The following is a 26,845-nucleotide window of genomic DNA, read 5'->3' as shown; positions in this document are numbered from 1 at the left end:
TGATTTGAAAAGACTAGTATTATTTTGCAGTATATGACAACTGTGTGTGTATATATGTATATGTATATATATATATATATATATATATATATTCTTGTCCATATGGGACAAATGAACATAGTACATGAAATTTTCCTTCTTTATTTTTATTTTTATTTTTATTTTCATTTTTATTTTTATTTTTATTTTTATTTTTATTTTTATTTTTATTTTTATTTTTATTTTTATTTTTATTTTTAATTATTTAGTTAGCTCCCTTAACTTCTTTTCATATTGCATCTGAGGCAGAAGGTGTTCTCAGCTTTATCCTTTACACTTTTTTAACGCAGTAAATCTAGTTAGCCTATGTTGGACCAAATCACCATTCATGACAGGAGCCAAACCCGCCTGCTTTATTAAGTACTCTCATTGTCTTCTGTGAATGAGACCAAGCAAGCAAAACTGTGATCCACATCCTGAGCATTAACATTTCATTATTTTCCATGTCATAGAGTTTATGATAATAAGCCTTCTACACTTGTTTTGATAACGTAGCCAAGAAACAGAAGTGCTGCCTCTAACATTAGAACCAGGAGCACAGCAGAAGCAGAGCAGCACTCATTAACGTAGACTCCACAGAAAGTATAATGCAGTCTCTGGAAGCAATAAAAATGTGGGTAATAATTGTAGAAAGAGTCTAGGCAAGACTACAGCTGAGAATGTGCCAAACTGCCTGACTGTAATTTGGGTTGGCAGTTAGTTATATTATCTTGCCAGTCATTGATTACATGTGTATTTGAATATTTCTTCTGGCTAATATCAAATTTTATATGAAAATCAGTATGTATTTATTTGCATCCCAATCTTTTTTTTTTTTTTTTTTTTTTAACCAGTTTTAGCTTTTAGAATGGATGAACTCAACTTGGACTGTGGTATACAATAAAGTGTCACAAAAACAGGGAGAAAACATTTATCTATTGTCCCTGCTCACACATGTGCACACATTAAAACAAATAAATAAATAAGCAGAGTAGATTTTTTTTAATGGTAATTGTAGAAACTCTTTTATGAATAACAGCTATTAGCACTTTGTCTCTTGGCTCTAACTCTGTCTAGATATAGGAATAAACATAATATAAGCTTTAATTTTCTGTGTTATAGGTTCAAAATGTCTTTCTAGCATGCAAAGTAATTACTTTTGGTTATAAGAAATTAAAGAAATAAGGGTGCCTAATGAGGAGTGGAGGATTATGAATCCAGACTTTTTGGTCATCATGAGTATCATTTTGCTGCTGTGCCAGAGAACTTGGAAGGGTGACAGCTTCCTACCAAGTCCTGTGGGGTTTCTGAGGCAGCTGAAGTACTACTAATCAAAAGTCCCTGAGATATGAAGAGGTTAAACATGCTGGGAACTAAGCTGAGAGAGATAACAAAGGCTTTTTATCATCACACTACAAATGCCATGGCACTTCCTGGGAGACCAGTGTCAACTAGAAATGACCAAAGCTATTCATTGCTTCCCAGAGGTATGGCCAGCTCCTCCAGATAGGTGAAAGAACAGCAAACAAGAACCAGTACAGGAGTTTCTCAGTAGTGTATGAAGAAAAGTTTGCCAGAGCTCTAACAAAAGCTCCCCTGGGGCCACCATAACACAGCTAGGGATGGGGCCGAGCAAGAGGTAGTTAAAACAATTGGCACTCCCCTGGAATTAGACCCCCTTGGACATTTCTTCTCAGCCCCTTGTGTCAGTGAGAGAGAACTCTCAGCAGTAGAGGGAATTTTTTTTTTCTAGATAAAAAGTGGTGCCTCATTCCTATAGACTTACAGAAAACTGCATTTGAAAGGCTACCTGAGGGTCATTTGGAAATGTATCAGAGGGGGATCAGAAATACTGTAAATTGCTCTCAGATGAACTGTGACATTATGGAAACTCTTAAGGTTTGTCATATATGCCAAAATGCAAAACAAGTAAAGTGAAACATTTAGCATTGGGGACACAGAACAGACTTCCTGGAACAAAACAGGCATAGATTTGATTTGTTTAAACTCACAATAGAAATGCTTCTTTATCTGATCCATTAAAAATAAATAAACAATAAATAAACAATAAATAAACAATCCAACAGAATCTGCTTTTTAGATCTCTGCTTTATAGGTCTGATGGTAGATTGTCAAAAAATGTATAAGGACCTACTTGCTTATAATACATTAATTGAACTCATATTGATGAGCTTTTTTTGGTTTTGCTTTGAGCAAGTACTTCCGTGACTAAATCTCACTGACACCTTCTTTAATTGGGATGATATCTAACCTTGTGCAAACAATGATACAAAGTCAATGCATTTCTTCAGTCACCACAATAAGCATGAGCAGGATTTAGGGTAGTGGATTACTGTGCTGACCTTTGAAGAAAATGCAAATCTGTAATCTCTCCTAATTTATTAGTTAGTTTAAATGTCTAACAGTAAAATTGCTGAGAGAACTTCTAGAGGCAGCAGTTTTATCCCTTGCAATAAAGCTGCAGGCTCAGTCTTCAGTTAAAAATATGTCCATAATTCTCATGTTAGGGATTAGTGAGCAGATAGAGGAGCTAGAAACAGAGGCACAACACAGATCAGAATTACTCTTTACCTCCAAGAAAATGAAAAGCTTTTCTTAGAGGAATGGCTAAATACAGAGTCACATATTCTGGAGGAATGTGGTGTGACTTTCTAATACATTCTCTTTGTAAACCTGTACTGCAGGGGAAAAAGAAAAAAAGAAAAAAAAAAAAAAAAAAAAAAAAGCCTGTCCATAGCATTTGTACAGAAGGTAAAGAAATCAGCTGGAAAGAAATTAAAATGCTATTTTACTGTAGCAGCAAACATATTGGTGAAAGGCTTTGTTGTTTTTCTCCTGACAGCATTCTAAAGGGCACAATGAGTGCCCAAAGGTATAAACTCAATTTAGGTTTTAAACAACGTTACTTTGTGGGTGTATGTTTATTTTGAACAAATTCCAAGAAAGAAAGCAAAAGCAAAATTGTAATGCAAGTATTCGTTTCTTTCTGGTTTCCCAAATCATTTCTGCATGATTAAATCTCCTAATATTGCTTCAAGAAAAATTAGAAATTAGAAATTGTTGTCATTTTCAAGAGAAGAGGAAAAATAAGAATTAATACAGATGAAAATGATTTCAAGTTGTGATGTTAAGATTTCCTTTTAACCAAAAAACCTTCGGAGCAAGTGTTGAACTGATGAGGTAAGCATAACTGTGTGATTTGTCAGGTTGATCTTGTCTCTTCTTTTATTACAGATATTTTGTTGGATGATGTCACAGATGGAGCACTCCACAAAGAAGGCCACAGTGTGAAAATTTTGGTTACTATAAGCAAGGGCTATAGCCGAGCCAAGGTAAGTTCATTATCCAAAGGTCTAGTCACAGAACTACTTCTCTGACAAATCTTGCATTACAGTAGCTAAGATCCTTTAAGTATTTTCAGTCAGGATCTCAGTAAATATTGGAAAGACAGCAGCTATTTCCTGTGTCATCCATGCTCAGTACAGTTACACACTCTCCATAGACTACTGTCATATGGCCTCTTACTGCCTTTGTGGTGGCTCAGACACCACCAATTCTCAGTTTAATTAGTAGTAAGATGTTTTGGGACTTGCTAACTCTTTTTTAAAGTGGTTATAAATTAAATTTATGCCCTTTGCTTCTTAGTCTGCAACTATGAATCTGCTGCTAGGTAATCAATGTGGAATTCCATTGTTGTATTTTCATGTTCTATGTTGCAGAAATACTCCTTATACTATGCATCTTTTATTTACATTCAACTCTCTATAAATACAGATCAAATTTTAGAGAAGATTAAGATACTGTATTTCCTTCTGTATAAAGATATACCAAAGTAATATCATCTATACATATTTCAAGCACAGAGACAATTAACAAAGCTGTAGTATCACATTCCAAATATTATTTTTCCTTATTGGAAAAACAATGAATCTTTATAGCAAACTAATTGCCTCCATTTTTAGTCCAGTTTTCAAAATCTCTCTTTGTAGGATCAAAAAACACATGCATATCTGATAGGATCAATTGGAGTCAGTGGAAAAACAAAATGGGACGTTTTAGATGGTGTAATCAGACGTCTCTTTAAGGTAAGGCATTGAAAAATTAGCTCAAGTATTAATTCAATAGTCTTTCTCAATTAAGAAAAATCTGTTATATTTTGGTTTGTCTTAACAAGTGTTTTTTTTTTGTTTGTTTGTTTGTTTGATTGTTTTATTAACATATAGCTAGTACCAGTATTAACCTTTATTATTAATGTTGCTATACTTTTTTCATCATCATAATCATTTTCTATTGAATATGACTGCAAGAATCTCCTTGCCAAATGAACTCACCTGTACCAAAATATTTTTCAAACTTCTTTCATTCAATAACCACGTATCTAATCTATGTTTATATTTTATACTTTAATATAATTTCAGGAATATATTTTCCGAGTGGACCCAGCTACTAGCCTGGGTTTAAGCTCTGACTGCATTGCTAGCTATTCTATAGGGGATGTAATTAGAGCCCATAGCCTAGAAGTGCCTGAACTGCTGCCTTGTGGATATCTGGTTGGAGATAATAACATCATCACTGTGAACCTGAAAGGTAAAACCCTAAGAATATTTTTGCAGACACTGTACAGTCAATCACTGAAATCCCCAATACTTTTTTCTTTTCCTAAGTCCTAACCTTTCTGTATTTTGTCTCCAGTTCGAAGATGCATTTATCACACAAACTCTTTGTAGAGTTTAGATATTGTACAATATTATTGGATATTGTTACAATGTCTAACAAAGTGGGGCATTTTGAGGCAAATACAAGAATATCCCTTTCATTTTCTGACAGCCAAATCACAGCAAAATACAAATTCCTGAACAGTAGCCAAAAACAAAAACAAAAAAAGATATTATGATCAAAATATTTATGCATTACCCAGTACCGTAGGAGAAATTGGAGACATTTAAAAAGCTGTAGGGATCTGCTGTTGGAGGGGGGCCTTCAGAAGAACTGTCCATATATTGTTATGACAACCAGCAACCCTTGAGGCTGTCACATTGACCTCTTTTTTTATCTTGGTTGCCTATAGTGTCTGAAACACACACCTTTGCCTTGCTGAGCCTTCTTTGCACAGTTAACTTGATTTCATTTCTCCCATCTTTCTAGTCACACTGACATTGACACTATTTAATATTTTGGCCCTGTGGAAGGGTGTAAGCATTTCCACAGTAATGAACCCCCTGATAGGAGTCTGATTTAGGAAGATGCATCTCACCTTGCTTTAGAGCATGGCACCAAGGATGAAGACAAGCCATTTTTCTTTTCTTTTGTTCCAGGAGTGGAAGAAAACAGTTTGGACAGTTTTGTGTTTGACACATTAATTCCTAAGCCAATTACCCAGCGTTACTTTAATTTACTAATGGAGCATCGCAGAATTATTCTTTCGGGACCCAGTGGCACAGGAAAGACCTATTTAGCTAATAGGATGGCTGAATATGTTATAACTAAATCTGGCAGGAAAAAAACTGAGGATGCAATTGCAACTTTTAACGTAGATCACAAGTCAAGCAAGGTAAGTTACAACTGAAGTGATATCCTATTGCCTTCATATTGTTTTTAGTGAGAATATAGAGTAGACCCTAATAATTGGCATATTGTTGTATTGCTCAGTTAGCATCTTTTTCTACAAGGATTCAGTCTCCAATCCCAGGGAAGACTAGAGACCAGATCATTCTCTTGTAAACAAACCACTGCAAAGGGAGTCAGAACTTTTCCTTATTTGAGGAAATTCATCTTAAGGATATATGCAGAGTCACACATCTATGTAACTTTAGTTCTTAGAGTGTCTGTAATTCCTTTGTCAGAAGGGCTGGATATATAAAAAAGCTGGTCTAACTTGCTTTTCTGTAGTGGTAATAGCAGTTTATTGTTAGTGAAGGTTTGAGAATGAGGATTTTGAACTACTCTCTTGGGTGCTGCTTCTTAATAAACAGTACATAAATATGACTGCTGCCATGGTTTCTGACATGAATTGGTCAGGAAGCTGACCATATTAAAATGACTTCATGCATCATGTCACACTCAGAGTGATTTACACAGCTCAGATTATCAAGCTTCTAATATGACTACCCAGATTATACTAATGACTTGCTATCCTAAACTGAGTATACTCCTAACTTGGTACCCTAGGAAAGAAAAGGAAAAGTTTTGCCCAGAGCTTTCTGATTTGCACAGAAAATAAAGAATGTTAACATAGCGTAAGAAGGAAGCATACACAGATCTCAAAGGGGTGAGAGGACCATTCCAGTAAAAACATCACTTTTCTCTGCCTTAATGCAGAGTATTTGTGTTGCCTTTTTCTTTGGCAGTGAATGCGTTCATGTTTTATTGCTGTACCATATATACATTCGTAACAGATATTGTCCTGTGAAAGAGCAAACTTCTGAGTTGCTGGAAAATTACTTGTTGTACGTGGTGTATTTTTGTTTGTTTGTTTTTTGTTTGTTTTGTTTTAGTTTTGGTTGGCTGTTTTTTTCTCCTTTTCCTTTGTTTCTAGGACAATTTACATAGAGTTTGTAGTAAAAAAAATAAAAAACATCATTGTAAAATGCCAAGTGTGCTTGAATAATACAGATGGTACTTTTTGGAAGAAAACCATGATGCTCCCTAAAGACACCAGAGCATAAAAAGCCAAACAAGTCTTTCTTGAAATAAGAAAAAGGTTGCATATTCTCCTCAAAGAGAAAAAAAAAATCTGCTATTCCTGATCCAGGAAGTGAAATGGCAATAGGAACTTTGCCTGTAATACTGAACATTCCTAACACTGACAAAATTAGACACCTCTAGGGATACAGCTGTAAAACTTGACTAACCCAGACCCTCAAGTGCAACAAAGTGTCAGGGAAAATATAAAAGGTTTTGATTATAGAAAGCTTGCTTTTACTCCAGCAATATATGGCAGCCAAACAGATAGCTGACAAAAATATTTACACAAGGAACTTTATTATGAGGTGTAATAGAGTATCCCCAAGAGGTTGAACAGATTTTCAGTGACAATAGTAAAAGGAGATATCTGAGGAAGCAGTTCAATATGCCTAGGTTGTGTAACAATTTGGGGCTGGGTTGCTTCTTTGTTTCTTTTTGTTTTGTTTATATATATATAAGCATATAAATGTAGCATATATTTATATGCATATATTTATATGCATATAAATGTAGCATTCATAGAAATGTATAGGATATTTCACTGCAACCTGTTTTCCAATGGAGATATTTTGCCAGCAGGTTTCTAAGGACTGTGTCCACCAAATGGGAATGTGTATGCTTCAGTCACTTGCCTTGAGTTTAGTGCCTTTGTTCATCTTAGCATGTGGCTTCAATGTTGTCCTGTCTAAGAAGCAGGTCCTCCTGCATGTGCTCATCCAGCTGAACTGTCCACAGTGGTGAAACTCTGTAGCAGCCTCTTTATCTTTCTGAAAATCTTTTCCCCTGAAATTGCATCTGTGGTTTAATTGGGTTATTTTTTTTTTATCTTTCTGATTTTCATTAATCCTACTGAAGGATCTGCGACAATACCTAGCTAACCTAGCTGAACAATGCAGTGCTGACAACAATGGTGCTGACCTCCCTGTGGTCATAATTCTGGATAATCTCCACCACATCAGTTCACTAAGTGACATCTTCAATGGTTTCCTCAATTGTAAATATAATAAATGGTAGGTAGAAGCTATTTTCTCCCCTTCCACACACATTTTGCAATTAAAATGGTAAAAGCTGTTTGTTACTTTGCAAAATAATATATCTCAGGGAAAAATTAGACTCCCTTAGGCTATGACCCTATGTGGGTCTTTTAATTTAGCGACTTGAATAATTTTGACCCTCTTCAGCCAAGTACTTATGTGCCTGCTTTATATATATGACGTACGTGCATCTCAGTGAGATGTAAATGTGTCACTGAATTTAAGAGTGTACTTAAATCCTTGACTGAATCAGGGTCTTATCCCTTTTGCCCTGTCAGATCACACAAGCTCATTAGTACCCTGAAGACAGTTTATGAGAGAGTAAAAAGAAATGTGCTTTATAATAGTAGAATGTGGGACATGTACGAACCCATGAACCCATGCAGAAGCAGCTCTATACCTGGTGGACAGTTTTCCTGTGAGCTGTAGTAGTGCAGAAGTGTAAAGCTTGATGACTGTCCTTTATTGCCAAGCAAGAATAAAAAATAATGTTTTCTGGGACTTCTGCTGGTCAAATATATTGGCTATTTCTATTGTAAAAGCACCATCAAAGGGACTTCTCTTCATAAAATCACTGCATGCTATGTCCTACTCATGAGATTCACAGCCTTCTGAAATTAAAACTCTAAGCTTACTACAAAATAATGAGGTACATGAACACAGGGTTGCCTCATTTATTTCTTTATTACAGGTGAGTGCTAGTAAACTACAAATGTGCAGAGAGGGAAATCATGCAAGAATAAGCATTAAAAAAAAAAAGTACTACATTAAAAAAAAAGGAAAGGTACTACAGAAATATTTTAAATCTAAAACTACAACATATCCACGTTTTCTTCAAAATTAGTGTAGTGCAGCTAAGAATAAAGAATATTCTCTGAATATCTGAAAGGATTCTCCCTCAACAAAACATACTACTTCTCTTTCCAGTCCCTATATTATTGGAACTATGAACCAGGGAGTTTCTTCTTCACCAAATCTGGAGCTGCATCACAATTTCAGGTACATTCACTCTGTTTTTACTGTGGCCATGTTTGCACAGAACTTTCAAGCTCCCTGCTTCTCAGACCAGTTCTTCAACAAACATTGATCTTTGTCTCATCACGGCAAAGTGTTTTAGCTTCTGTGGCTCTTCTGTGCTGATATGGTGTTTGGGATAAGATACTTTCCAGCATCTCTATAAAGATGCTGAACATAATGGCATTCTTGCATTCCATTTGTTTTCAGCAATGCCTTGAATTCCTGATGGAAAGTGTAACAGTGAATAACATGGTTTATCAGAGCAGTTTTGTATGTGCTGGCTCACGAGACTTCGAAGCTTATGACATTATCATCATCTGTATGTTTAAGAGGAAATTATATACTTGCTATTCATTGCTACTTGACATTTATCGTTTCTACACAGGTGGGTGCTGTGTGCTAATCACACAGAGCCTGTTAAAGGCTTCTTGGGCAGATATCTGAGAAGGAAACTGATTGAGACTGAAATAGAAAAGAACATACGCAATAATGAGCTCATCAAAATCATTGACTGGATCCCAAAAACATGGCATCATCTCAACAGCTTCCTAGAAACACACAGTTCTTCAGATGTAACCATTGGTGAGTCTTGGTGGAGTGGTTTGAAATAAAGATGTAGACTAACCATTTTAGAGATCTAAAGGTTGAAGGTTGAATTCTCTTTTTAAAAGTTGTCATCTCTCAGTGGTAAATACAGCCTAAGTGTGGGGAATGTGACTGGTTTGTGTTGCCAGCAAGGTTGAAATGAAAATGGAAAGACAGTGTATATTTCCTGTTATTTATGCCTTGGTTGCTAAAGACTTTCAAGTAAATTATCATCATTTAGCAAACTAGCAAGTGGGAGACATATCTGTACCTGAGGTCTTCTGGTGGAATTGCTATGTTAGCAAAAAGTCATCTTTTTACATAACTTTGCCATTAAAACTTTCAAGTGTTAATCAGGCCTTAGAATTGGATAAAGTGACACTATTTCATTTTTAATAAAAGTTTACTGATAGATCCCATACTGTAGCCCTGCATTAGTATTCTCTATGTTTGAGTTTACTCCAGTGTTCCTTTTTTAATTCTGTGAGGATTATTTTCAGTATGCTCCCTAATTCTTCTCTTTCAACACACAATTTGACTTCTCAGGTCCCCGCCTTTTCCTCCCTTGTCCTATGGATGTTGATGGCTCCAGAGTGTGGTTCACAGACCTCTGGAACTACTCCTTGGTTCCATATCTTCTGGAAGCAGTGAGAGAGGGACTTCAGGTATGTCATTTGCTTCCCTGCATTTTTTTTTCTTAGTTTCATAGTCTTTCTCCAAGTTACTTTTAATCAACGCATCCAATTGTGAATGCTGTTGCATTTACAAGAAATCTGTGGTGGGATTATAGAAATCAGTGTTGGGCTCCTTTTGACTTGCTCATAACCTGACGTACAAAATTTGTCTTTCTCTGCTCCAGCAGTAGCATATCTAATATTTTATGAGAGGGTTTCACCTCTTTGACAGGTGGGGGGTTCTTTTTCCTCTGTTTAAATAGAGTTCATAGCAATGCTTAATAAAGCTCAGATTGCCTCCCTGTATAAGGCAGTCTCAACCAGCCTCTACATGGGAGAGTTAATAGCCCTTACCGTGGTGTAAGAAAAAAGCATTGGTCTGCCTGATCCTCCCCCGACTATGTACATGAATATTCATGCAGGCATATTGAAAAGCTTGTGAACAAATATCCAGCCAGACTGAGATCGATTACTCCTTGGTCCCACTGAACATGAGGGTCTGTCCCTTTTTACCCTTGTATCTTGCACTTCCGTTTATATTTCCTCAAGTTTTGATCTCTCCTTTTTTCTTCCTCTGTATGGGCAAAGGTTTTCTCCTGACTGTAATTCTCATTGTGGATATTAGTTCATTGTGCTATTAGTTCACCATTCCCTCCATCCTTTCTTCTCCAGGCATTAACACTAGTTCTACTCTCTTAACATTCTCCATTGATTGCTGCTGAACTAGCAAAGTTTAATAGCAATTTTAATAGAAGGAGGGCTACAACTAGATTCACCATATAAAGGACTATAAGATGTCCCAATTAATTTAAGATTTAGGACCATTGCACATCTTTCAAGTAAACATAAATTTTGAAATTAATCCAGACTTTTTTTTTTTTTTTTTTGCTTTTCCCTGTTTCCTTTCCTTTCATGTAGTGCAACTCTGCCCTCTGAAAATATGCACTGTGGAAAAGCTATATTTTTGCCACTCATAACAGTGAAAAAATTACTGCACAGTGCAGAGGGGATTGTTTTGGAATAGTCAAAGAACTGTGTAAACAGCTGCAGTTTCTTTATGGCCTTGTATTGACATAGTGACATACTGATAAGATGGAGGTTTCAAATCTTGCCTGTTGAGTATCTCTTGCTTTCCTACAACTGTTTACCTCTCTGGGAATTACAGTGTGTTTATGCCTTGTGCAAAAAACTGCCAAACATCTGATAGAACAGCCACAGTGAGATTAACAGCACTTGTTTAGATCAGCTATAAAAATGAGGTGATATTCTTCATGTTCACATTTTTCCAAGCATACAGGGTAGGTACTTAAATGGAAACTTCAATTCTGGAGCAGAAGATGGCAGCAGACAGAAGAAAATATGTTGTTTTGTGAACCATTCCAATTTTTATATGCTTTGGATGCCTTCCATAGAATAGTATTATTAATAATAAACAGAAATCTTTTTTATGGTATAGTTAAATGTTCCTGGTACCAGAGAAGGGTAGAAACTGACTTTCTAGTATGGCACTTCGTAAACTCACTTGCCAGGCGTGGAGTTTATAAACCTTGCCCCAGATTCCAGAAAGGATTTAGTTACTGTTCTTCTCAGATGAGGGGAAATGCTGCCTACAATCAGGAGTTAGCTTGCTACCTCCATGAGAAACACTTCCAGCCTATTTAAGCAGGTACCTGCTAAGCAGCTGAACCTCTGTGTAGGGCAGAAGGAGTCTGAGTATCTGTGTACACAATATAGGGAACTTGACTGCCTAAACTGAAGCTCTGGATTCAGCAAGTGCCTGGGAGCAGGTGTTACAATGATAAGCACAACTCATCTCTCCGGCTTTAGCACTAGAATCCTTCGCTGTTTAACTTCCATGAAGAGTACAGCCCATCTCAATGCCTCTGCCAATGTTACACTCATTCCTGGACTGTGTGAAGCTGCTTGAGCTAGGAGAAATCATGGAAGCTCTGGCAGCAGGCTCCCAAGCCCCATGTGTCATTGTCACTATCACATTGTCACACATAACACAGCTAAAGGAAATCTGTAAAGCAGCAACCAAGGGTCTCTCAGTTAACATGTTGCTTCTGAGCAGCACTACAGGGAGCGTGCATTTTAGTGAGGAAGCTTCTGGGCCTCCTTAATTTTCCTTCCTCCTATCCTTCCAGATGCATAAGCCTTTTCATGCTTCATGGTAGGGAAAATCTATCCTTTGTGAATTTCTTATTTTCATTAACCTCATGAAAGATCTCAAGGTGTGGACAGATGTCTGCTTCTGCATCCTGTTTTGCTAGGAGAAGAGAACAATCAGTTCTGGCACTTCCTAATTCACTTCAAACAAAATCCAATTAACTTGAATGCTTTAGATAGGTCTGAGTTAATTTCACTGATATGCCTTAAGCAAGTTACCAAAAGGTCTCATTGCTTATTGTGTCAAAAACTTGTAGCTCTCACTGTTGCCTACAAGTATCACCAGTTACAGAGTGCTTTTCAACTTGCAGCTACTCTGGGTATTGAAGGAGCACTAATGGAGATGAGGTGTTTTGAATGTCGTATCATATTTGAGTGCTGAGCATGTCTAAAAACAAAACATTTACTAAAATGGTTTAGGTGTGTTTGATGACTTTTATTTGCTATTACAACTGGTACTGGAAGCTCTGTAGGATACTTACCTGTGCTTTATCCATACTACAGATGTACGGTAAGAGGGCACCCTGGGAGGATCCTTCCAAGTGGGTAGCTGATACCTATCCATGGAGCTCTGCAACTCTGCAACATGACTGGCCATCATTACTTCAGTTAAGACCAGAAGATGTTGGTTATGAAGGCTATGCATCAGCAAAAGAAGGAACAACCTCAAAGCATGTTCCACAGACTGATACGGAGGGGGATCCCTTGGTAAGATTTAAACTTTGGAAAAAATGTTTTTCAGTATGTATTTCACTGTCACATGTTAAATTCTACACTGTACAGTAAAAAAATGTACTGTGTACCTGCTCCAAAGTGTGCTTTTAGAATAAATCCTACTACAGTTTATAAGAAGTAATGAAAATAACAGAAAAATCTAGCAAGAGGGCAAGTATCACCATCACATTAATGTGTCCCTAAATAATATGCATTTTGCATCTGCCCAGAAATCTTTATAATGTTTGGATACCATTCTTAAGCAACTTGATTAATCAGCTTATTCTGAAAACACCTTTCCAGGTTGGACTGTTTGTCTTCTACATTCTATAAATGAAGCACTGAGAAACTCACATTATCTAACTTTGCTGTCATAGAGAATTTAGTGGAAATGCAAATTAGACTGTTATCCTCCCATTCCCCAGAACATTTCAAGATAACTGATGACTGTATAGCAGTCTTAATGTAAAAGGAATGCAAGTATAGTGGCATTAAAAGATAAGAGGTTTATTTCCCTAAGTGCCATGTATTGTTTTATTTAAATATGATCCCAGATGCTTGGGTTTACCATTGCCTCCTCTGATAATGGAATATTAAATTGCATATATTGAACTGCTGTTTCTGTATAGTACTTTCTCTATAGACAGTGTTTATCATAATTCATAATACTATTTTAGAGAATTGAACCTCTGGCACATAGGGAGCCCTTTGAAAAAGGGAATATTTGAGAGGAAAATGTATTTAACTCTTATCGGTGCTAAAGCAATGACTTCTCAGCCTCCCTGAAATTTTTGGTACTCATACTCAGACTTTGAACCCCAAGGAAATGTGGGAAATCAAGTCATCTGATCTCTCGTCTTTCAGAACATAAGCCTTGGGGTAACTGACCCTGTGATTCAGGCTGCCAGAGGTTTTATTTTCCAGGCTTCCAGCAAACATGCATCCCCTTCCACTAAGGTGAAAATACTTGGCCAGGCAGAGTTCAGCGTCCAGCCACCATTGCTTCCTGCACACTGTGATCAGTTGCTTTCAGCTTCCTCTATCAAACTAGTTATCAGAAGCCTTGGGGCTTGAGGTGGAGTTCACCAGGCAAGAGACACTGACAGGTGGGGAGCACAAGCATATCCAAAGACTATCCTTGAGGAAATAGGGCATTTCACAAGTAGGCTGTGTTACACACCCACTGCATATATCCAGTATGTTCAGGCATGGATACTTACATAAACCTCCAGCAAAAGCTTCCTGATTAAACACTCTTCAATTCCAGGAGAAAGCTTTGTGTGGGTTGAAACCATAGAGATGTAAGGATTCATGAGCAAACAGGGAAAAGGTGCTTAACACACACACACAAGGATATCTTTGCCTCTTTGGTATTTCATTGTCTTTTTGTTTGTTTGTTTGTTTCTTTCTTTGTCTGTTTTTTTTTTTTTTTATTTTGTTTTTCTAAAGACAGATCATTTGTTCCTTTAAAAGCAATAAAATTGTGTTCACAATGTCAACAGTGCTTGCAGCCCTGAGTATGCTGGCAGAAGTGGATGTTTTACAAATAAAATCCTGATGGTTATATACAGTTAGGCATTGAGCATCCAAGTAATTTTCTGGGACTTAATGCTGTTTTTGATGTGTTGTTTTTTTTTTTCAGATGGACTTCAAGTCCTAATAGTGCCCAAATTAATTTTGTGGGGGCTCGCCCTCTCTCAGGAAGGAAGGTCGGTTGCTGTTCCCCTGCTGCAGTCAGCCCGTCAGCAGCAGATGGGACCCTTTTTGGAAGTAGCTGGCCTTGGTCCACCCTGCGCTCTCTCCCTCCCCATCTCTCTCCTGCAGAGGGTATATGTTAGTGTGATTATGTTTTCAGTTGCATTTTCAATATGGTGCATCTACACCATCCAAAAATTATCTGGAAGCTTGACTGTCTCCAAATATGGGCCCAGATGTCCAGCTGTGATATGGCTTCCTTCCCTTGCTGGTGGTGCAGCTGCAGCCGTTCTCACCCCTGAATGAAAGAGAGTTATCAGGCAGCTCCATTATATCCCTCTGGCTCTCTGGACCTTTAAATGCACACTGCTATTTAAAGACCAGAAGGTAGGGAAAAGGGTGCCAGGAGGAGCCGCTGACACCCTGCCCTTTCCGAAATCCTTTTGTATGGTCCCCTCAGCTAGATACCAGCACACCTTGTACAGCAAGGCAGCTTAATTAAATTTTAACACGGCCACTGCAGCATTAAATGAGACAAGATTATGTAAACATTTCTTTCTTCTTTCAGATGAATATGCTAATGAGGCTTCAAGAGGCAGCCAACTATTCGAGCGCACAAAGCTGTGACAGCGATAGCACCAGCCACCACGACGACATTTTGGATTCGTCCCTTGAATCGACTCTCTGAAAGGGACAAACCTTGGTGGAGGATTATGGTAAAACCTGTTTCCACTAGACCACTGCCAGTATTAAAGCAGCACGCCGAGGTCCCTGAATGAGAATGGTGTGTTGTAGGTAGGCAGGAGACCTAACTCTGCAAAGTCAGGAAGAAAAATTGAAGTGGAAAGCTTGAATTAGTTTAATTTCAAGGCGTTGTGATACCTACGGAGCCAAGTGAGACTCCATTTGTCAACTGGAAAATGCCCTAAATCAAGGGCATCTAAGCAGATTGCACACGTGTTAGCCAAACTGGAATTTATTTTTTTCTTTTTGTCTTTCTCTTTCTCTCTTTCTCTGCCTCTCTCTCTGCATCTCTGTTTCTCTGTAAAAGTTTACAGTGCAACTTGGGTTTTTCTTGTTGGTTTTCTTTTTTTTTTTTTTTTTTTCCCTTTAGTTTACCCTGAGGCACTGCATGAACAATGCAGTCTTCTAATTCTCTTCTAACCTCTGTTGTGCCACATGGTGCTGGTCACAGGACTGCAGTGGTGTTTGTGTTGTACGCTACTGCCCATTCCAAAATGAGTCAGAGATGATGATAGTAACTCAGAAAGCACAAACAGTATTGTGCAATCACCAGAAAACATGACTGTGATATGCTGGATAAGTGCCAATTTAATTCTAACTGCCATGGTCACGGTGATGCGCTCCATCAAGTTTTTAGTATACGAGTCACAGATTTTATAAAGTTGTTTTTACCACAAAGGTCTTTTTTAACCACCTGCCCACTCCTTAACAACAGTTTTATACCAATTATTAACCAACACTGATTAAAGGCTTCTTAGGGCTTCATTTGTTTGAGCCTTTTCAGTGAAAGAAGGAACATTTCTTATGGTGCTGTCTCACTGCCTTAAAACAGATTTCTAGAACAGTTTTACAGTTGGTTTAGTTCCTAAACCATTGGTAATTTACACTGTTTTTTTCTTCATTTACTAATGAAAAAACGTCAGTTAACACAGTAGCCTCATATCTGTATATCATGATTTTTTAAAGAAATGGATAGGAGAAAGAACAGTTGCTATATAATATTTTTATCTTGTGAATAGATTGCTCTGCCTACCCTCAGAAAAACACAAGGAACCCAAACCCACTTTCACTGCCACCTAAATGCTGAGAAAATAGGCTCAAATCCATTTGGTCCCATGGAATGGAGTTTTTGGAGGATAGATGTTTTGAATTTTTATCCAGCAGAGCTGGATGCACTTGATGCAGCATGAGCACAAATATATGTTTTTTGTTTTTTGGTTTTTGTTTTCCTTTTTCTAGTTTTAGCATGTTGTTTTGATTGCTATTGTTGTACATGAAAAATCAGCATAAAAGAACACTGAAGCAGTGATGTCCACTGTGGAAGAGGAAGAGTTTATACTGTAAAAGTGGGTTGGTTTTGCACAGTCTACTGGGTGGGTAATGTAAATATGAAAAAAGAAAAACAAACAAACAAACAAAAAAAGCCTTGCACAAATCAAATCAAAAACAAGCAAACAAAAAATTGTATTTTATTCTGTTGGTGTTAAGAGATGTTTCACTTGCTGAGATTTCCTGTATGTTGCAAACAAATACAGAATGCAAACCTTAAAAGCTGTTATTACCTGGTGTGTTTGTCCTGTACTTACAGTTGTTCTGACTATGCAGGAGCTATCAATGCTACAGTGAGCATGTTTCAATATCTATATGAAGCCAATACATTTTGGGGGACAAAACATCGGGAAATGTTTAAGTGCATATGTCATGGCAGGCTACAACCAGATTGCATTAAAACTGCTCAGAATATCCGGGAGTGCTCCTTTACCACAAGAGGCATCCGGTTCAAATAGGTGCATATAAACCAGAAGGTACCTAAGGGCTTTGGCATTGTGTAGACATGTACTGTACACCTCCATGGATGTTATCTTCAGGATGTGTATTTGGTGCTATTAACTCTTTGTGGCCACCCCGTGGTCACTCGCTGTAAAACAAAGATAAATCAATGCAGTTTTCAAATGGCACTGAGCTGCATCACTGAATCTAGAGGTTCCTACACGGTGCTATTGCCCTAATAAAACTCCAACTGATGTTATGCATGTAGGATTCAGTCAGACCAACATCATGCCCCCAAAATCTGGATCCATTTCTGCTGTACAATGTCAGTGCGTACATCCTGACTGACTCAAAGAACTAAAGGAAAGCTGCTCTTTCCTGTACCTGTGCTCTGAGCAAATCTGCAGATCTTTTCCTGCCATATTTAACACACAAACACACAATATCACATATACAAAACTTCCTGCAATACATCTCAGTGAGTCCACCTAGTTTACAACTCAGAAATTGTTTGTGAAACATTTGTCTGTATACATTTTATATTTTGTACATTTTTGATGTAACATATCATGTAAATAGACAGAAACAGTGAAATAAATCATCTGAAAAGTTTTGTAGTCTTTGTAAAGCCCTAATAATAAGTATTTGGTGTCATCGGACTTAACTGGATGATGTATTTTCTATTGGTTTATTGTTCCTCTAGCTTGTAAACCAGCTTGCGTATATTTTTTTGCAGGTGTGCGCACTGTATCTGTCTAAATTATTACTTTGCCATTAAAGTGGAATTATTTATTGAAAACACAGTCTGGTGTTTTTGCAGTCAGGACCACTTAACGGTTAGATATTATGTCAAACAAAAACATATAAACAAAGTGACAAACTGAAGGATGTAATTTTCTGAATTCGGCAGAACTAATCTGTGTAAAAACAAAATTAGCTACTCCTTCTAGTTCCAGGGTTTTGATATTATTTTTGAGTGCCTGTTTCCATGGTGAGAACAGGTTGTAGAGTTCAGAAACAACTTTAAAGGCTCCCCATTTTCGAGATTATCTTCAAATGCAAATATATTTATTTCAGTGGTGGCAAACTTGTACAGGACTGGTGCACTATTATGGCTTATTTTCAAACCTGAAAGATTTAGGGCCACTTCCTCAGAAGGTATAAATCAATATAATTTAATAGAATTCAATGAAAGCAAGTTCAAATATGTTAGTTAGATAATCATAGATTTTGAGGCTGGAAGAGATCATTATGCTCCAGTGAGTGGTAGCACCTCAGCTATAAGTCTCAGCAGCAGGTCTGTAATTTCCCTGAAATTGTCATATCCTTGGAAAAACTTAACAGTACGAAGTAGAAGCTCTAGCACATCACTGTCAATGCAGCTAATTATTCAGTGGGTTGGTTTGTTTTTTGGTGCTTTATTTTAGATAGATCTTAAAAAGTTCCTACTTTTCAAGACAAAAAATAACCCAAATTGCGTTCTGTTATGCCTTTTCCTTCTGTATTAGGAAGCCAACAACAATCAAAACCATAATGTATGTTAAGTAATAGTCTTCCTTGCTTTTTTTCTGGAGAAGGAAGTAGCTTGCTCATTCTTATCTTTTTATGTAAAGACATGCTTTCCAGACCCCAAGATATTTTTGCAAGACTTTTTGAACACTTCATTTTGTCAGAGTCCTTTTTGACATGTGGGTATGAGAATTGCACATGGTATTCCTGTGATGGCTTTACTTATGCTATAAACAGGACTAATATCACCTTCCTACTCCCACTTCTTATTTTGCCTGCTTAGGCTTCAGTGGTGACATTCACTCTCTAATTGTATCATCCTACTGCAGGCTCATGTTCAGTTAATTATCTACCAAGACCCAGAGTTCTTTTCATGTTGCATCATTTCAAAATCACTTTGTCCAATCCTGCCTGTATAAACCATGCTCTTTGCTCCTTAGATGTAAGATTGCAAATTTAACTGTATTAAAAGAGTATATTCAAATCAGCCCAACCTACCAAATGATTCAGATCATTATCTACAACTGTCATCTATATAATTTACTACTCGTCCAGCTTCCCTGCTTTCCCAAAACTGCTACCCAACCAATCAGTTTTCAGATGGAGGTAGCAAGTAACATCGTGTCAAGAACAAAACCCTGGTGAATCCCATTAGGAATCTCCATGACAATTTCTGATCTACAGTCACATCGCTGGGTTGCATGTCATTGGTGTATTTGTATTCCAGTTAACATGGGTATAAATATCAGAACATCACACAAAACCATGCGTGCATAATGCTGTAGGAACTACTGGATGAGTTGCATGGCTTCTCCACCACTGTTAGACTCCAAGGATGGATTTCGATTAGTTGCTGTTGCAAATGACATACGCAGAGCTGATCTTACAAGGGAAGGGGAACAGACTAGACAACTTCAGGGACCCCTTTTAGTGTGACTTTCCTATAATACAGTGTTGCAATGTCTGCATGTTACCCAGCTGCCATTAGGTAAGGGAGAAGGTATGAAATTTGTCAGACACCTTCTGTATCCACTGTGTCTGCACATCTACCTGTACTTGATCTGAAGATCTGATGGTGAATGCCCAGGTACCCAGGGTGGAATCAGGATAGCACAGCCTGGGAGAGGAAAGTGTTTTTAGCAAAGTACTTGAGACATTGCTCTTGCTCATAAGAACTCATTTTTTAAGCTATCATTAAATAGCCACTGAGTTTCTCAGCATGCACTACTTTTTCTTGATAGCTGAATAATGTCACACAAATTAAATGCTACCACTAAGTTTGGCAATGCAAAAGCTACAGATGCACTATCATGGGAGAAATGTATTGCTGGGTAATAATACCAGTAGCAGAAAATAGGATCTGTCATGAAAGATAAATTAACTAAGACCCAGGCCATGTGACCTTGCCTTTCTACACTAAATTGCATTTACTGTTCTTTGTTCAACTGCAACCTTAAGCAAACATTGATAAATAGCAATGAGTGAGCACACAAAGTGGAGCCCTGTTTTTAGTAACAAATATTATAAATGAAATAATGTTTTGTCTTTGTCAGTGTATTTACTTGTTTTGTAAGCAGTTTTTTATTAAATCAGTCTACATAATTTAGGAAACTAAAATGCATCTTGACAATTAAATGCCAAAGCTGAAAGAAAAGGCACCTGGTAACTGCTATGTAACAAAATAAAACATTTACATGATGACACATAACCAGCAGTAATGATTTTATCACACCATAAATGAATGGCTCTGAAAGAAGAAAGAAACAGACAAAATGCTTATTAGCTCTATGACCAAACCCTGGGGACTTAGCAAAGTAAGTCATTTAGACTAGTGAGCTCTATTTTAGCACTGATAATTCAGTGCATCTAAAATATGTTCTGATACTGTGTTCTGTACTTTACAAGTGCAATGAAGACACATACACAGACTGAGAAACAACAACAACAAAACAACAACAACAACAACAAAACTTCTCAGTGCAACTCAGTGCAGGTTAGTTCTTCCCCTCAGTTAAGCTACATACAATAAAGAACTACAGCAGTCCCTGAGCTACAAGAAATAATTGACTGGCAGAATGAATAATTTAGCTCAATCATTACTGCACACTTTGTATACGTGGCACGATCTCAGTGAACCCCGTCTCTGCTTATCCAGGTCAAACTAATGGCAGTGTTGGACTAGTGGTACTGACTCCTGATTGTGTCTGGGGATAGTCAGGCTGGAGGCAAAATCTTACATCTTAACTGAACTAACATTACAGGGAAGATATATTTCTCATTTAGTAGAAATAAGAAATCTAAAAGCTATTTGAGAAAAATTTATTGCCTTCTTAGTAATTGCTGTGATTAGTCTCATTATTACTTAATGTCTCTGTATTACTGCTTTTGTACTGCCAGTATGTCTCAGATATGTTATTAATAGCTTCCTTGTAAAAACTTCTGCCATCAGCACATTATCTTCTGAACTTGAAATAATACTGCTTATTCAAGAGTTGGTTAATACCTTGTTCCAGATCACCAGCCTATTTAACACGCTACATCCAGATGGTATGTTTCATCTCTAGCTTAAGTGCCTCTAACTTTAAAGAACAAATTTAGTCTTACTATGTGTTCAAATTGAGCAACATTCTTTAATTTCAGCCCTGGATAGTGTTAAGCATGTGTTTAAGTGCTTTCCTAATTCAGACTTCAGTGCCTGCAACTCATTCTTCCATAAACCACTGTCTTTAGAGGATAAGATGGTCAACTAACTGCTACAAGATTCAGCTAAATGCTGTTTGTAGAGACTGTGCAGAATATTACATGCAAGAATTATAATTTAATTGCATGCTTAGGCACAGCATTTAGTAGGATGCCTTATTGCCTGTTCTAATGATCTCTGAAGTTGAATAAAACCTTCAGACTATGTTGCGAATCAGAATGGAGGGAAGCTTCCTTTTTTGGAGTGGAGCAGCTGCTAGCAATAAAACCTAAGTGCTTGTTTGTAGTTGCAGGACAATAGAAAGGTTTCTCTACATCAAGGATGACAGAAAAGCTGCAATATGTGTTATAGGACATGCTGGAAGAAGTCTTTCATACTGGAAAAATATCAGTACTGTTCAACTGCTCCTGTTTTTTTCTGTATAGCAGAATTAATCAGTTAACTTTTATAATTAATTAAAATATTATGTTACCGGATTTCAGATACTCATGGGTATTCTGAGCTGTTCAGTAATCAAAATGTTGAATATAGGGCTGAGGCTGAACATGAACCTTAAGCATATAATACACTCCAAAGGCTGTTTTATATTGGAACTATCTGCCTAATATCAGGGACATACTATGGCAAGTAGAAATCACAGCTATATTTGCAGAAACCTTTGCACTTGGTCAAGAATGCTGAGTACTGCTTTTTCTCTGAGGGATGTTTGGGGGATCAGAGAAAAGAGGGTTTCTGGTTCATCTACCTATTTATGCTCACAAAAATTTCCCCTGCAGTTAGTTCTCTCCCCTTAGTTTTGTTAGCAGACCTTCTGAGTATCAAACCACAGTTGGTCAGGAAGTTTCCAACTAGGCAAGCTGTCCTTCCAAGCCAAAATGATGCATCCAAGAATGTCAGAGTGAACAAACTTCAGCTGCACCCCAAGCAGAAGATATTTTTGGCCTTGTTTTCTGCTAGCTTACTGAGCAGCTGCTCCAGAAGGTCCACAAGATGCTTTGCTTGGGACCCAGAGCGTGAAGCTTCTTGCTGTGGAGCCAGAGCCTCTGTTGTTGCAATGCTTCAGCTCCAAATACTGCTGATGCTGCAGGTGGATGTGGAGAGGGTCTCCAGGCTTCCCAGGGTGCCCCTTGGATGCTAGGGAAAACCCAGGCCACCACCTGCTCACATGGAAGAATGGAGCACCCCTCCTGAAGCTGGAGGTGGTATAGAAACTGTTAAGATGTGGGAGAGGGGACAAAGTCCATCTTTGCTCTGATCTGTTCCAGCCAATATAAGCAAAACCACTTATATACTTTCTGAAATTAAAACTTCACGCATTCTAGCTATTAGATTATTATTATTATTATTATTATTATTATTATTATTATTATTATTATTATTATTATTATTATTATTATTATTATTATTATTTAAGATAAGCTTTACTGATTATTATTTTTTAGTTTCCAAACACAGAAGAAGGAAATCCCTGTAAAGGTCATTCCTATATGAAAACAGCTTTCTGGTGCTAACACAAATTCCTTAACAGTTCGTTTAGACTGCTGTTGCAATGTAAATGTATGTTAATGTAGATGCTGAGTGGGGTCTGATTTGCCTTGCTAAGGAAGCCGTTCCTGCTGACTGTGGGAATTGCCATTCCCAAAGCAGGGAAGGCATGTGCTCAAAGCACTTCAGTTTTAGCCTTCCATTATTTTTTTTTTTTTTTTTTTTTTTTCCTATTTCAGATAGGAAATAGCTCTTGGTGCTGCCACAGGTCTTTCCTCTGCATTTTGCCCTCTCCCTTTTCTGTCCTTCTGACATTTAACACATCCCTTCATCCCTTTCTGCCTTTCTTCAGCTCCTCTTATAACTGCTGTTCCCATCACTGCTCAGCTTTGCTCCCCTTCTCTCCCTGGCACGTTTCACTTGACCATCTCTTTGCTGCCCAGAAGGCTACTTGCTGCTCAGAGTGTGCCAGGACAGCATCCCGTCCTTCTCTGGCTCTGAACACTGAGCATATGCTGTCACAGCTGAGCAGAGCACAGCAATAGCCATCCAAAAGAGCGATGTCCCCTCCCTCGGGCTCACTGCCTGAGTGCTGGCTTTTCTGCATGTGCCATGGCAAGGCCTGCTGCAGCAGTGGGTGAGAACAGCAGGCTCTGGGAAGAAGCCCCATGCTTTACCTATAGCAGTATGTTCACAGGGAAAAAGCTGAATCACTTCTGGGGTGGTGGATCCCTGGTGTTCCTCTTTGTTTACACATCCCACCCTTTTTCCTGACTAGGGAATACTAAGTTAAAAGCAACCTTTCACTGGTTTTCAGTACTATGCCAAAAATAAATAGCTTGCATTTTGTAGCCTAGAGGAAGACTCCATGGGATGTAAAACAGGAGGCATGCAGTGAGTTAGGACATAGGAAAGGGGAGTAGAAGCTCTGAAACTTCTTCCGTTGTCAGACAATCTGAGTTTTTCAAAGGAGTTTTATTTCTTTTGCTTTACTGCTTACCAGAGGAAAAGAGGGAAATCTATACCTCTGATTCTGTGGTGCTTCACACACCAAATTTTTACAATTTTTACATTTTCAATGTAAAAAGTGGTGGAATTCTGATCATTTTAGAGAGAACAAACAAAAGCCTCTCATCTTGAAAATGAACCAAATCTGTCTGGCATTTTCAAAGAAAAATGGAAACAGTCGTGTTACTGTAGTGATATTTGTTAAGTAGTCTTGAGCTCTGGGGAACAAACAAACAAAAAAAAATCCCCACATTTTTCCATAGCTGTCACTGGAGTTACAATAATCAGATAATATTATTTAGTACTTGCTTAGTGCTTTTGATGCCTCATCCCAAAGTACTTCACAAAGGTCACAATAAGCATTATTGTTAAGGAATGAATGGGAAAGAAATCTCATTAATGGCAGCAGGGTGCAGATAGCAATATAGCACAGCTTCATGCATAGACCTGTGCCTTGAGATGCTGCTAATGAAGAAAGCCCCAGAATTGATTAACATCTTTATTGTCTACTCTCCTTTATTTGATAGGGGGATATATACGCAATTGTTCAGAATATTTTGTGAACTGTCATCACAGAAGATGCTTTCAACAAATGAAAAAGATACTGTTAAAATTTTTTAGACCCATGATTGCTCTCAGTAAATAAGAAACAATTTGTTGCCTGTGTGAGCGTATGTAAATGTACACTCACATATGGAGAAAAAAAGAAAAGAAAATAATCATTGGATTTTTGGATTTTAGAGAAGCACATGTCAAAGGGTGTTTGATATTATCATAGTGACTAAGGAGTCTGAACTCTATTTCCAACAATGACTTAAGGCTGCCTAAGTAGTCTTTGTGTTACCCATTGGTAGTTTTTAAATCTATGGTAGTTTGTGATAGTTTTCCTCAAAATCTTTGTGCTTACAATTAAACATTATAAGGATAAACATTTCAGCTTAGATTCACATAAATTAAAGCATTTATGTCTCTGGATTCCAAATTTCAGCTTTCCCAGTTAGTTGGGCTTGGAGGCCTCCATGGTTTAGAGGAGTGGCTTTCTGTTTGCCTTTGGGAAACAGAAGACTAATTGCCTCATATGCAGTAATCTGATGTTGTTTGCAAATGAGATTTCCAGGCAATTGCTAGACATGTATTTTTGGATTCTGTATTTTTAGTTCAATAACAGTAATCTTAGATATCACTCCTTTACAGAGTAGACTGGTCCAGCCACAAACCAAAAGACTCCATTTTATTAGGACACGGTTAGGCACAACTTCTGACAGCAGTGCCTATAACTCTGTTAAACGTGCTCAGCCTATCTTTTCTCAGGAGATGGCAGCAGCAGCATTCCTGAGATGGCTGCAGTCACTTGCATTTACTTTGGGGGCTTGAGGAGCAAAGCTGGATTGGGAAACAACTTTCCCTTTCCCCCTAAAAAAGTCCTCCCTGCAGCCATGTGGAGTGTCATGCTCAGAAAAACACAGACACAAGTGTTACATGCAATGTGAGTGATGGTCAAAAGGGTATAGCTAAAGAAATATTAAAGTCCAAATTAGCTAGCCCTATCTGAACATGTTACAGGTAACCCAAAGCAAGCATTACCCTTTGAGCCAGTTAAGCAAAGGCACTGTAAGCAACGTTGCATCAGGATAGCATAACTGCATATCATAGCCACCGACTTCCCTACAAATTTCTCCTCTGCAGATGAAGCAGAGGGCCAAAGAGGAAAGGTAAGAACAGGCAGACAGTGTTTGCGTTGGGTGCTGAGCAGGATTTCATTTTGCCATGGGAGATGTTTGGGAGGTGAGGATTAAAAGTGAAGAGCAGTAATATGGGAGAAGCAGGCAGGGAGTAGAGAAAGCTCTTTTGTGTTTTAATCTTTATGTTTTCTGATGATATAGTGAAAGCACCTGAGGACTTGCATATAATGTTGAACATCTGTCATGTCTTGTTTGTGTTGTAATCCTTACCCCATGTGGAGGGGCAGGGGAAGGTTTTTGTTTTCTGAAGACATTTTTACGTGTCTGTCCTTAAATGCATGTTTTGCTGTGAGGATGAAGAAGCCAGAAGTGGCTCTTGGGCAGCAGGAGGTGGGGGCTTGCCTGGCAGGACCCATGCCTCCCACAGAGCTCTTGTGCACCACACACACTGATACGCTGATGACTGTTCAGCCAGCTGCAGTGTTCCTTACCACCTGGGGCTCTCTAGGCCTGTGGACTTCGTGTTCAGATATATCACAGGGACCTCGTCCAGCTGACATGTGACAAAGCAACAATAACCATCGCTCTTGCTCTTACTCTCTACTTACTGGCTTTGCTGATTTTCATTTGTGTTCCACTTCAGCCTGCCGCTTTTCATTATCACATCCAAGCATGAGGTAGTATTGGTGGCAATATTATAGTTACCTGTGATAAAAGATGAGCTGTGTGTGCTGTTCACCTCAATCCAGACCATTATCTAATTCTTCCTTGCTAGGGAAAAAAAGATCTCTGATCATTAACATAATGGCTACTTAAAAAAAGAAAAAGAAAAAAAAATCTAAACAGAAATTACTCCATTCATCTCCCCTAGAAGGAATCTCACCCAGAGAAAAGAAGCTTTTCAGCAAAAAAATTACATGTCTTAGATCCGTTGCCAGTCCCTCCATCTATTTCTGCTGTCTTGAGTAGGCTGCAGGCTGCAGAGGTAGTGCGTGGGAGAGGCAGTCCTTATCTAAACACTGGGGGAGTGTTTCTTACTGCCTTTCCCTTAACACTCTTCTGACTTCAGACGGTTAATGGTGTGGAGAGATGAGTGGTCTCTGCTTTGTTGTTTCCAGGTGGCACAGCTGGAACCTGTCTGGATCTAGTTCTCTCACTGCAGCTGAGAAACAGAGGTTACTGGTAGCAAAGGAAAGATTTTGAGAGATTAGTTTAGAGAAATCTGAAGTTATTATTACAGAGCTATTCTCAGCTGTCAGAGTATTTTACATTCTCTTCTGTCTTTAGAAGTAAAAACTGAGCAGGGAGTAAAATGATGTTTCTCTTCTACCTAAA

At 38.0% G+C, this 26,845-nt stretch overlaps 1 protein-coding gene across 9 annotated transcripts in view; it reads left to right on the top strand.

Moving 5' to 3' along the window:
• NAV3 (neuron navigator 3) overlaps window positions 1-17,924 on the top strand; it is a 271,226-nt gene extending 253,302 nt beyond the window's left edge. For all 9 annotated transcript variants that reach the window (XM_068669117.1, XM_068669119.1, XM_068669118.1 and 6 more), the window contains 10 exons: window positions 3,274-3,371; window positions 4,029-4,124; window positions 4,458-4,626; window positions 5,355-5,590; window positions 7,579-7,733; window positions 8,685-8,756; window positions 9,160-9,356; window positions 9,906-10,024; window positions 12,707-12,910; window positions 15,180-17,924. In XM_068669117.1, coding sequence (XP_068525218.1) covers window positions 3,274-3,371; window positions 4,029-4,124; window positions 4,458-4,626; window positions 5,355-5,590; window positions 7,579-7,733; window positions 8,685-8,756; window positions 9,160-9,356; window positions 9,906-10,024; window positions 12,707-12,910; window positions 15,180-15,299 — 1,466 coding nt within the window. In that variant the 3' untranslated portion in view covers window positions 15,300-17,924. The remainder of the gene's footprint in view (window positions 1-3,273; window positions 3,372-4,028; window positions 4,125-4,457; window positions 4,627-5,354; window positions 5,591-7,578; window positions 7,734-8,684; window positions 8,757-9,159; window positions 9,357-9,905; window positions 10,025-12,706; window positions 12,911-15,179) is intronic.
• The last annotated feature ends 8,921 nt before the right edge of the window (window positions 17,925-26,845 follow it).

This window comes from Anas acuta, chromosome 1, assembly GCF_963932015.1.
Source record: "Anas acuta chromosome 1, bAnaAcu1.1, whole genome shotgun sequence".
NCBI lineage: Eukaryota > Metazoa > Chordata > Aves > Anseriformes > Anatidae > Anas > Anas acuta.
The sequence above is the reverse complement of the archived record's forward strand: the minus strand, read 5'-3'. Positions and strand labels throughout refer to the sequence as shown.